This window comes from Salpingoeca rosetta, assembly GCF_000188695.1.
Source record: "Salpingoeca rosetta unplaced genomic scaffold supercont1.22, whole genome shotgun sequence".
Lineage (NCBI taxonomy): Eukaryota > Choanoflagellata > Craspedida > Salpingoecidae > Salpingoeca > Salpingoeca rosetta.
In genome coordinates this window covers 558,675-570,884 of record NW_004754912.1, presented here as the reverse complement: position 1 = coordinate 570,884, position 12,210 = coordinate 558,675, and the positions used below count along the sequence as shown (strand labels likewise).

Here is a 12,210-nt window from a genome sequence, read left to right as displayed (position 1 = left end):
CACACACACACACACACACACACACACACACACACACACACACACACACACACACACACACACACACACACACACACACACACACACTCGCGCGCGCACAGACAAGCAACGACAACGATGTATCCAACACCACCGATCCAGCCACGAGCACATCAACTCGTATGCATGACCAGCAGCAAGAGCAGCCACCAAACCCGTCATCATCGCTGGCATCAGCGCCCACATCGACAAGCGCGTCAATGGCCATGCTGGCCAACTTGATACCGCCACACTCTGACGTGCAGCAGCTGCTTGCCAGCCTCAGCTCAACCCCGCGCATGCAGTTCTCTGGCCAGGATACCCAGCAAACCGCAGTCACCATTCCGGCAGCGCACATGCTGCCGTTCCTGTCCATTGGGCCTTATCCAGCGCACACGGCAACGCCCTCCATGCATGGGCTGCAAGCACAACAGCCACAGCAACCAGCACAACAGCAGCTTCTTGAAGATGACCGGCAGTCCCAGAAGCAGGCACAGCAGCAGCAGCCCTCGCCATTGCCCCAGTTTCAGTCGCCCCACCAACGACAACAACAACAACAACAACAACAACAACAACAACAACAACAACAACAACGGCAGCAGCAACAACATCCTTCGTTATCGCAACTGCCATCCATGCTGCTCCAACACACCCCGTCATCGTCAGCAACAGCAACGTCCACAGCATCACCTGCCGTCCCGGTGTCCATCACTGACGACCGTGTTTCTGCGCCAGCAACGTCCTACGCAGACGGCAGCGAACAGCAGCGGGTGCCCACCTCCGCCGCACCAACGTCAGCATCTGTGGCGTCCAGTGTGAGCAGCTTGGATGCTGCGAATTCGCTCGCTGCCCTGGCTGCGGCTGTGCAGCGGCAGCACCCAGCACAGGAGTACCAGCAGCAGCAGCAGCAGCAGCAGCGGCAACGGCTAGGGAACAGCGCATTGTCAGCGGCGGCTGTTGGCGCTCACCCCCATGCCGCAACAACAACCCAGAGCATCTCCAGCACCACTCCCCAGGTTGCAGCCTTGCAGCAGCAGATCATGATGGGGTCCCTTGCGTCTGGGCAGACCCCGGCCACGGCAGGCCTGGTGCCCCAGCAGCGGCAGCCGTCAACATCCGGCGCGGACACGGCTGCCTTCCCCGCCGCCACGTCGCAGTCATCCAGCAGCACAGCAGCGCCAATGCCTGCAGGCACGACTGTGGCCAGTAGCACCACGTCAGTCGCGTCCATGGCAGCTGTTCTTTCGTCCGGTAGCGCGTTGAAGAGGAAGGGTGGCCACAGTCGCACTGCATCACAGGGACAAGGGTTTGAGCCACAGGGTCTGCTTCCGTCCTCGCTACGCCACCCACAGCACCAACAGCAGCAGCAAGGCCAGCGGCAGCGCGATGGCAGTGCTGAAAGCAACGCCAGCAGTGGTCAGCAACAGCACCAGCAACCACAGCAAGACAACCAGGCACTCCTCAACTCGCAGCTTGCGCACAGCATACACCTGCAGCACATGCTTGGCCTCTCCCCTGCACCGCGGGGGGCCACCCGCTACCTCCAGTCTGTCACCATCCCCGAGAACGTGCTTGTCACGCGTGCCTTTGCGGTTGTACTAACCCTCTCGCCGGCCTTCCCTTCGAAACCAAAGCTTGTTGGTTTTACCACGAGCGGTAACATGTTTGCGCTCCCGAGCGAAGCGGACGCAGCCATGTTCTTTGACCTCGAGGGCCACGACGAAGGTCTCATCATCCAGGTCTATTCACCTGCACATGCGTTCTTCGTGTGTATGAGCTTTTTTTTTTGTGTTGCGTGCATGCGTTGTTTGTTTGCATGTGTGAGTGTGCGCGTGTGTTTTCGCCTCACACACACACACACACACACAGACACATGCCGAATGTTGTCGCACGTAATTGTCCATCGGCCACCCCCCCCCCCGTTCCTTCGCAACCAACACCATCTCAAAACCGCCACTGCTGCCATTCTCCTCATCATCTCCATCATCAGGTTGGCTTTTATCACCGCAGCACCTCCTTTGGCCGCGTGCGCCTTTCAGGCAACTCGATTGCAAACGTGCGCATCACCAACGCCAAGTTTGGCGGGGGACGCATGCAACCTGCCAGCATCAAGGCCATGATGGCCGTGGACGCCACGCTGGGCATGCGCAAGAGCATCAGCTGCACCGCCAAGGTCACTGTCAAGCACTGCACACGCGGTACACAGGTCGGTGGTTTGACTTGCTTCAGCAGGCCGTGGCTGTCTGAGCGGAAGTGAAAGACAAGAGGACCCCGGGGGGGGGGGCGCAGAAGATGGTGCTGCGTCGCGTGCAAAATTCCGCTGTTGACCACATGTCACACACAGACACACAGACACACAGACACACAGACACACAGACACACAGACACACAGACACACACACACACACACACGCACACACACACACACACAGACACGCACACCCAGACAGACAGACAGACAGACAGACACACACACACACACAGACACACACACACTCACTCACCTTTTATGTATTTGCGCGTCGGCTGCAGGGTGACCGACACCTGATGCGGGTGATTGGCGAGGAAACATTCAACCACCCCATGCACATCATCTTCCACGGCAAGAACTGGAAGAGGTCGAAGGACGAACCCAACCCGCCAAAGCGCGCGCACATGTCGGATGCAAACATGGGGCTCTCCGTTCCAGCTGTCAGCAACGGCTCGCTCGTGCTGCCTGCACCCCAACCGCACACAGGCGCAGGCACAGGCGCAGGCACAGCTACAGCCACATCAGAGCATGGGGCACCAGGGCAAGTGTCACCAGGACAGGTAACGGCAGCGCGAGCGCCTACGGTGGGGCCTGGAGTCACAACAATGGCGCCAATGGATGGTCTGACGGCACACACGACGGGCAAGAACGGTAGCGAGGGAGCAAGCCAGGCTACAAGCGGACGGGGCAAGCAAGTGGAGTAATGTAAACAACATATGTGTGCGTGTGTGTGTGTGTGTGTGTGTGTGTGTGTGTGTGTGTGTGTGTGTGTGTGTGTGTGTGTGTGTGTGTGTGTGTCTGTGCTCTCGCGCGTGTGCCTCATCCACGCTGTGGATAATTTTATGTGTATTTGAATCAATCCTGAGTGAGTGTTCAACTGAATTGTTGAATTCTGGCCTTGTCTGCTTCATTGGTTGGTGTGTTTTGCGCCCGCCCCCTTCCATGGAGGAGAGCAAACAACTTGCCGGAAGTGCCTTCCGCAATACAAACAAGCAAACGGATAGTAGAAACCAGAACTCTGTGTGCCAGACAGCGCGTATGAACAACGTGTAGTAGGTAACACGGGGCGTGGGAGAAAGCAAACAAAGAGTCTGGTGCGAGCATCATCTGTATGAACAACAAGCTGAATCTCTCTCGTGGTGAAACACAAGAAACCATTTCCCGACAAGAACTCAGGGAACAGGCGCACACAAAGATACAGACAGAACACACACACACACATAGAGACAAACACAACACACACAGAGACAAACACACAGGACACACACACACACAACATACAGACACAGACACAAACGCACACGCACACGCACACACACACACACAGACACATACACACGCGTGCGCGCAATCAGACGTAGGAGGTGTGGACACTAGTGAGGGTGGCACGCTTGGCCTTCATTTTCAACGGAGAGCGCAACTGCGTTGGCATGGAGCCAGCACGTCGCACACCAGCAACCATTGTCGTGGGTGTCACCCCGCTGTGCATGTGCAAGCGCGCTTCGGAGAGAGCGGGCGTGTCAGACTGCGCACCACGTGTACTCGAATCAAAGCTGTACGCACCCGTTGAATCGTGTGACGCGGGGGACAATGGTGATAGCACATCCTCGTCTGCGTCTGTTGACGAAGCAGCATCCCCGTTCATGCCCTCACCATGCTCGCCAGACGCATTTGATGTGGGAGATGCAGACGTGTGTGCTGTGGCACCCCCATCACCCCTGTTGCTGCTGTCCTTGCTGCGAGCACCACGCGAGCTTCTTCGTGTTCCCAAAAGGCGCAGCGATAGCGATCGTCCCTTCTTCTTTGGCTTCGCCTGTGTCCCGCCCTGCGGTGTCACCGCCGACTTGTCATCCTCCACAGCTTCTTGCGCCTGCTGTTGCTGCTGTTGCTGCTGTTCCTGTTGCTGCTGCCACTGTCCGCGCATGATCCGTGCGCGTGCACTCGACGTCCGGCGAAAGCCCTTGACAGATCCCGACTTGTCCCGCGAAAAACGCCGCACACCCTGCTGCTGCTGCTGCTGCTGCTGCTGCTGCTGCTGCTGCTGCTGCTGCTGCTGTTGTTGTTGTTGTTGTTGTTGTTGTTGTTGTTGTTGTTGTTGTTGTTGTTGTTGTTGTTGTTGTTGTTGTTGTTGTTGTTGTTGTTGTTGTTGCTCCCCCTTCTTCTGTTGTTGCTCCCCCTTCTTCTGTTGTTGCTGCCCCTTCTTCTGTTGTTGCTGCTTCTTTGTGTCGTGTGCTGCATCAGCCGCTGTACTGGGCGTCGCTGCTGCTTCAGGCTCCGCCTCCTCCTTCACCTCCGGCAGCGGCGTTGTCTTCGGCGATGGCGCGTGCGGGTACGCTGGTGATGGGGAGGAAAACAACAGCCTCGTCGCAGCGTGTGGCGCAGGCGCAGCAGGCGACCGTGCCGTCGCTGTTGTTGTCGCCGGTGACATTGACATTGACATTGACATCCACACGGGGACGCTGCGCTTGCGAAGACCCGTGGTCGAGGTTGGCGCAGAATGCGCGTGCGGTGTTGTCGGCGTTGGTGCAGCGCTCACACGGCGCACCCGCCCAACGGGTGTTGTTGGCAGCGGGATCTTTGATGCAGACGCAGGCAGCGACACGCGTCGAGCACTCGATGACGGCGCCAGTGCTGACGGCGTAGTTGCTGCTGGTGCTGCTGGTGCTGATTTTGCTGGTGTTGGCTTGTTGCTTCGCTTGGGACCAGCCGACGTGGTCTCCCCTTCTTCAGCAAGCTGCTGCAAGTGGTCTCTGCCCTCCGTCGGCTGTTTCCGTGCTCTCGGAGAGCACAATGACGAAGAAACAGGCGCCGACCCAGGCCGCTTGTGCTTCGGCTGTTGTTCGTGAGGCGTGTGATGGTGCTGGTGCTGTGAGCTGCTGTGTAGTGGACTGGGTGAGCTGACCTTCCGGCCCTTGAGGCGGCTGGCACTGCCAACACCACTCCGACCGCTGCTGCTGCTGCTACCGGGGCCTTTACTGCCCCTGGTGGTGATCGCCCCACCACTTGCACCGCTTGTCATCTTCTTGCCACCACCACCGCTTTTATCGCGAACACTTCCTCGACTGCTGCTTGGTGCGCGACTGCTGGTGCCGCCGCCTGGTGTTGTGACATCGCGTTTCCGCTGTCCAGACGAGTGGCGACGCGTGCTGCCACTCTTTCGGCTCGACAGTCCACCATGGCCACCACGGCTGCTTTGATCGCCGCTGTCGCCACGGCGGCCTCGCTTCTCATCCGAGCGAGCACCACCACCACCACCACCACCACCACCACCACCACCACTAGCAGCAGCAGCAGCAGCAACACCATCACCAGGACCTGCAGTCTGCTTCTGTGTCTGCGCCTGTGTATGTGTTTGTGCAGTCGCTGCTGACGGTCCCGCGGGAAGCAGTGCTGTTGACGATGATGAGGCCGATGGGGCGGCAGAGGATGCCTGCGACGGCGTTCGCGAACCACTCCCAGCGGTTGGTGTGCGTGCACGCGTCTGTGTGCGTGGCTGAGAGGTGCCCCTCTTCGTGCCTGGCTTCTCGTCTTCTGCTCTGGTCTTTGACTTCTGTTTCGCTGCTGCTGCTGCTGCTGCTGCTGTGGACTGGCGTGCTGATGTCTTCCCTTCACAGCTGGTCCGTCCACTTGCTGCGTTCTTGGCGCCTTTTGTCTCAGCGGCTGCATGATTGGCATCTTGCTGCGAAGCCTCACTGCTCACAACAGCAGCTGCTGCTTCGTCACGTTTCGTGTCATCACTTTCACCCTTCTTCTCACCCACTGCTGCTGCCGTTGCTGTTGCCTCTTCTTGTTCTCCTTCCTTGTTCTCCGCCTTCTTCTTCCCACTCAGTGCCACTGCTTGCATCGCTGTGGTGGTCGTGACACCGGCACTCCGCCCAGCGGCAGGCTGCAACAGCAACAGCGGCTGCGATGGTGATGGTGCTGATGCCTGTGTCTTCACTGTCGTTGCCGGCGGCTGCGCGTGCAGTGGCGATGTCAGCGATGCGTTTGCACTTGCGGCCCGCGCGGACATACGCGCTGACGATCGACGTCGTGGAGATGTGCGCAGACCACCACGACTCCCGGCACCTGGCGTGCCAGTTGTGCTGGTGTTGGTGGTGGTGGTGGTGGTGTTCTTGTTGCTCGTGGCGACGGTGTTGCCGTTGACGGCGTTTGCGCTGCGCCGTCGTGGCAGGACATGGCCGGATGAGGAGCGATGAGGCGACCGGTGCTTATGTACAGGCTTTGACTGCTGCTGCTGCTGCTGCTGCTGCTGCTGCTGCTGCTGTTGTTGTTGTTGTTGTTGTTGTTGTTGTTGTTGTTGTTGTTGTTGTTGTTGTTGTTGTTGTGGGTGGGCGGGAGAGAAGATGGGCTGGCGGTGGCGGTGGAGGTGTGCGGGCGCGTGTGCAGACGGCGTGGAGCTGTGCCGGGACAGCGGCGAGCGCGGGCCCGCTGCCCCTGCAGGCGTGAACGTCGACGGTGACGCTGACGACATCGACCGACCTCTTGCCATTCCCCGAGACGGCACAACTGCCGTTCCTGCCGGCGTTGCTGGCGTGGACGACGACGACGCCTTTGCATGGTGAGGTGTCTTCTTATCACGATGACCGCCACCACCACCACCGCTGCCACCACCACCACCATCGTCACCATCATGGTGTGCGTGTGCATGGACGCTCTTCTCGTAGAGGTCGATGGCTGATTCAGATTCGATGTTGATGGCAATGTTGACGGCTTCTCCGTCCGCTTTCGGCGACAGCGTTGACGACGGGCTCCCACCGCCCTTCGACTGATCAGGGATGGGGGAGGCAATTGGCGGTGAGTGGTGGTTGCGTGAGTTTTCGGGAAATGGTGAGGAAAGGGGTGGGGGTGGGGGGAGAGGAGGGGTTAGGGGTTCCACGCTGCAAGCAAGGGAGCGTAGATGCAGAGTACACAACACAACACAGCACACACACATACACACACACACACACACACACACACACACACACACACACACACACACACACACACACACACACACACACACACACCCCTACCTGGGTACGGTGGACCTGAGGCGATTTCGTCAAGTTGACCACAGCAGCCTCCTCCCCAGACGGATGCGCATCACGCGCTGATGACGACGATGATGACGCCGGTGTCTTCGTGTTCGTTGCGTTGGCGTTGGCGTTGGCGTTGGTGGTGGAGGCCGTGGTGGTGGTGGTGGCTGTTGTCGGCGTGCCCCCTGTGCCAACAGCAAACCGTTGGCCAAACCCCTGCCGCTGCTTGCGATGCGTTCCCAGATAATTTTCGAGGCTGTCCCACCCGCCACCAACACGCACCACAACATGCTGCGTATGTGTGTGTGTGTATGTGTGTGTGTGTGTGTAGGTGTGTGTGTGTGATTGTGTGGAGTGTGCGTGAGTGTGTAGGTGTTTGCGCGCGTATGCGTGTTGTTGTTTGCGTGTGAGCTTGCACGTGTTTTGTGACGTCGACATGCAACTACAACATTACCCGGCACACACCTGCTACAACGCCACATTTTGCACCACCATCCACAAGTGCCCAACACACACGCACACTTCAAATTAATACAAACCCACGTTGCGGAAGATGCGGCAGTGGAGGACCTGTTTTCCAAGCAGATACTGTCCTTTTCCAAGCGGTTTCAGCATCATCTGCTTCACTTTGGACTCCTTCGACTTCCGTCGCCTCCGCCGTGCTGGCTGTTCCTGCTGCTGCGAAGCATCATCTCCACCACCCTCAACTTCACCATGGCTATGACTTGCGATGTCTGCATTCGTCGTGCCTTCCTCACCCTCACCGCCACCCTTTTCCTGTTCCTCACCTTTCCTCTGTTCTTCTTCTTCGTCATCATCATCATCATCATCATCATCCTCCTCCTCCTCCTCCTCGACGTCTGCGAGCGTGGCCATCACCGTCTGTATGTGCTCGTCGTTGGGCAGCGCCTCTGCCCGCGGCCCCGTCCCGCTGTCCCCGTCAATCTCCCGCTCAAACTCAACAAGCTGTGCGTGTGTGTGTGTGTGTGTGTGTGTGTGTGTGTGTGTGTGTGTGTGTGTGTGTTTGTGTGTGTGTGTGTGTGTGTGTGTGTGTGTGTGTGTGTGTGTGTGTGTGTGTGTGTGTGCGTGCGTGTGTGTGTGTGTGTGTGTGTGTGTGTGTGTGTGTGTGTGTGGTTGTGCATGCGTGTGAGACCGCTGGACATTTGTTTGCTTCGTGCTGCGTGTGGAAGCATGATCAGTTTTCAACACCAACACGGGACCCATTTCATCACCACCACCACCATCGTGGCCATGGCATCGCACCTGTGGGAGGACGGGCAGGAAGGGCGCCCCGCGGGCAATTTCCATCAGGCTGAAGAGGGACACGCAGGGGAGGGGCGATGAGGGTGTGTGGTGCTGGGGACATGCAGCAAGAGGAAGAAGAAGGGGGAGAAGAAGGAGCAGGCAGGGCAGCGATTCCAGAAGAGCAACGAGGAGAGGGCGAGGGGATGACAAGAACAGACGCACAGACACACACACACACAGACAGACAGACACACACAGACACACACACACACACACACACACACACAAACAGAGGCAGACAGGCACAGGCAGACAGATACACAGACAGACAGACAGACAGACAGACACACACACACGCACACAAACAGAGGCACACAGACACACAGACACAGACACAGACACACAGACACAGACACTTGTTCACAAGCACCTAGACGCACCAGTTGAGGATGTTATTTTCGTTTCTGAGCATGATAAGGTCGTTGGTCTCGAAGAGGCAGGCCTGCGGGGTGCCCACAGCCTTCGCCCACGCCAGGAACCCGGCAATGTTGTCTCGTGCCTGGAACGAACCTGGTTATGGCGTGGTGGAGCAAAGAAGATGACATCAAAGTGGCGTTGGTGAGATGTCACGGGAGTACCTGGTCATCCAACAGCACACCAGACCCACAACCAGCCAGACAAAATCACACACACACACACACACACACACACAGACAGACACACAACCAGCAAGACAAAATCACACAGACACAGACACAGACACAGACACAGACACAGACACAGACACAGACACAGACACAGACACAGACACACACAGACACACAGACACACACACACACAATACTGACCGCTGTCGACGCCGTCCTTGATCTTTGGCGGCTTGATGGTGGCCGGATCCTGCAGTGTGTGCCGTCGCCACTCGGACCGCTGCTCCCATACGCGCGTGGCCAACCGGCACAGCAGCGCACCGTTGCGGATGCCCTCGAGCAGTGTTTCCTCCGTCAGGTTCAGGTCGAACAGCCCTGCAACAGTCGTGGCGGCGGCAGTGGGGGTGATGGCGACAGGGGTGCATGAGGGTTGGTTTGTTGGGAAGGGGAGAGCACGACATCGATTTGTATGTTGTGGTGTGCAGATGGTCCGAAACGAAAGCACTCAACATACAAATGCACATACAAACACGCAAACACACCACACACAGACACACACACACACACACACACACACACAAACGAACGCACACACACAAACACAGACACACATACACACAATCTTACGGGAGAGCCAATCGGAGAGGTCTTCGCGGTAGATCTGAAGCCGCTCCAGCATGAGTTCAAGGCGGCGTGTTTTCTGGATGGACGAATAGCGCTGCTCAGCGGCCTTGTCGTTGCCGGCACGCTGCCGCCGGTTTCGCAGCACGGCGTCAAGAGACGTCTCGCCGCGCTTGGCCTTGTAGGAGGACCGGCTCTTGCGGCGGCGCAGCACGACCGGCGTGTCATCGGTCTCAGTCGACGCTGTTGTGCCGTCCGTCAGTGTCGACGACGAAGACGAACCTGCTGTTGTCGCTGCCATCGCTGTCGCTGCTGCTGTGGTCTGTGCGTGCTGGACAACGGGCTGCTGGTCCTGCTGGCCCTGCTGGCCCTGCTGGTGCGGCAGCGGTGCTGTCCTGTCCTTGCTGTCCTCGTCATTGTCTGTGTTGTCTGTGATCTGGAGACGGTTGGCCACCCTCTCCACATCCCGCCACATGCTATCATCAGCAGACTCAACAGGGTCCTCCTGATGCTGCTGTTGTTGTGTCGCCATGATGGCACCCCGTGTGGCTGTCTGTGGTGTGCGTGTGGCTGTCTGATGTGTGCGTGGTTGTTTGCGTGGTTGATGTGGTGTTGGAAGGAGAGCAGCAGCCAACGCCCAATCGAATGGCAGCGGTAGGCGCGAATTTATATGGTGTCGTGTCCAAATATGTCGGGCAGCGGAGGTTTGGTTGGATGATGTATGTGCTTTGTTGCGGCTGTCATGTCACACACACACACACACACACACACATGAACACTCGTTCATGTCATGTGTTGTTGCTTTGTTGCTGGGGTTCGTTGAACGCGACAAAGCAAGCGAAGAAGCAGGAGAAGAAGCAAAGGCGAAAGTAAGGCAACGAGAAGCGAGTGTCGTGGTGTAACACGGAAGAAGAAGAAGAAGAAGAAGCAGAAGAAGAAGAAGAAGATATCAGATCTCAAGCAACACGGCAACGTTGTTATTGTTATTGTTATTGTTATTGGTGTTGATGATGATGATGTCAAAGTGAGCACAAGACGGGAAAACACTGTTGTAAACAGTGTGCAAGTGTGCCAGGCGGCCGAGGGGCAATTTAGCGCGTGGGTTAGAAGCCCCAGCAGTCCACGTGCATGCAGAGCAGGAAGTCAGCAACATTGCGGCCCATCGCCTGCGTGACAAAAACACAATGGAACAAGCCGAGAGCGACGGATGCAGCGTGAGTAGGCAGGACGAACTGGTATTGGACTAAACTTTGAGTCGATTCTGTGCCAAAGAGCTCAGCAACATGCAAGCAAACCAATGAAGACACAGCAACAGCATACAATCACACAATGAAACACACACATGATGAAAACACACACACCTCACACAGCACACACACACACACACATACACAAACACACACACACACACACCTCACACACACACACGCACACCTCACACATACACAAACACAGCACACACCTCACACAGCACACACCTCATACAGCACACACACACGCATGCCCACACATGAACAACATCCAACAGCTGCCACTGTAGAACGTACCGCTGCACGATCAACGCCAACGCAGAGGCAGCACAGGAAGCCGCCACACGCCAATCCAAGCGCAGTGTCTGTTTGTCGCTGCTCCCGTTCCCGCCGTTCCGCAGTCTCGCGATCCCTGCCTTGCAGTTGGCCGGTGGGTTGATGCGCAACGACCGGCGGCTGCTGCTGCTGCTGCGGCTGATACTGATACCCTTGGTATGGTGCCTGCTGTTGGGGCGGGTAGGCAGCCTGGGGCGGGTACCCTTGTTGTGGGCCAGGCGCTGTGTATGGTGTCGCCGTCGGGATGGCGGCGTTGTTCTGCATTCGTGCCAAAGGATGCGTACAAAAATGTGTGTATGTGTGTGATGTGCGTGCGCGTGTGTGTATGTGCGTGTGCGTGTGCGCGCGTGTGTGAATGGGTGTCTGTGTGACTCAAAAGGATGCATGTTGCAGCGCTGACAGCACAAGCGCACGCTGCGGTACCCATCGCAGTAGCCAACGCACTTGTGTCGGGGAGTAGGGGGGAGGTGCGTCCGCCATTGCCTTGTTTGCTTGCTTGGGTTGTTGTCGTCTTTCGTCGTTGGCCGCCTTGCTTTTGCTGCTCGAGGAGTGATGAAAATTAGCCATATCTTCATCTAATCGTCATTTATGCACTTGTGAGCCGCCAGCAGCAGACGACACACCATGGCTGACGGTGAGCGTCTCGTGTGTGCGTGCGTGTGTGTGTGTATGTGTGTATGTGTGTGTGTGTTCAGTGTTCTTTCTACTGATGATGGTGCTCGCTCCTCTTCCACCCTTTTCCTCACACACGACCACACACACACACACACACACACACACACACACACATGCACACGCACACGCACACACACACACACACA

The 12,210-nt window shown here is 57.4% G+C and overlaps 3 protein-coding genes across 3 annotated transcripts in view; 1 reads left to right on the top strand and 2 right to left on the bottom strand.

Moving 5' to 3' along the window:
• PTSG_07389 (uncharacterized protein) overlaps positions 1-3,272 on the top strand; it is a 3,737-nt gene extending 465 nt beyond the window's left edge. Inside the window, exons 2-4 of the mRNA XM_004990831.1 lie at positions 102-1,757; positions 2,009-2,224; positions 2,551-3,272. Coding sequence (XP_004990888.1) covers positions 102-1,757; positions 2,009-2,224; positions 2,551-2,973 — 2,295 coding nt within the window. The 3' untranslated portion in view covers positions 2,974-3,272. The remainder of the gene's footprint in view (positions 1-101; positions 1,758-2,008; positions 2,225-2,550) is intronic.
• Positions 3,273-3,620: 348 nt separating this feature from the next.
• Positions 3,621-10,335, bottom strand: PTSG_07388 (uncharacterized protein; the record flags this gene model as incomplete). Its single annotated transcript, XM_004990830.1, has 7 exons — positions 3,621-7,037; positions 7,288-7,581; positions 7,834-8,256; positions 8,554-8,602; positions 8,976-9,105; positions 9,384-9,557; positions 9,810-10,335. The coding sequence occupies 7 exons, from the start codon at positions 10,333-10,335 to the stop codon at positions 3,621-3,623; spliced, it is 5,013 nt and encodes a 1,670-aa protein (XP_004990887.1).
• Positions 10,336-10,462: 127 nt separating this feature from the next.
• On the bottom strand, positions 10,463-11,936 carry PTSG_07387 (uncharacterized protein). Its single transcript, XM_004990829.1, has 3 exons — positions 11,834-11,936; positions 11,351-11,647; positions 10,463-10,969 (listed from the first exon to the last, which is right to left on the bottom strand). The coding sequence occupies exons 1-3, from the start codon at positions 11,867-11,869 to the stop codon at positions 10,907-10,909; spliced, it is 396 nt and encodes a 131-aa protein (XP_004990886.1). The 5' UTR covers positions 11,870-11,936; the 3' UTR covers positions 10,463-10,906.
• Positions 11,937-12,210: the final 274 nt, after the last annotated feature.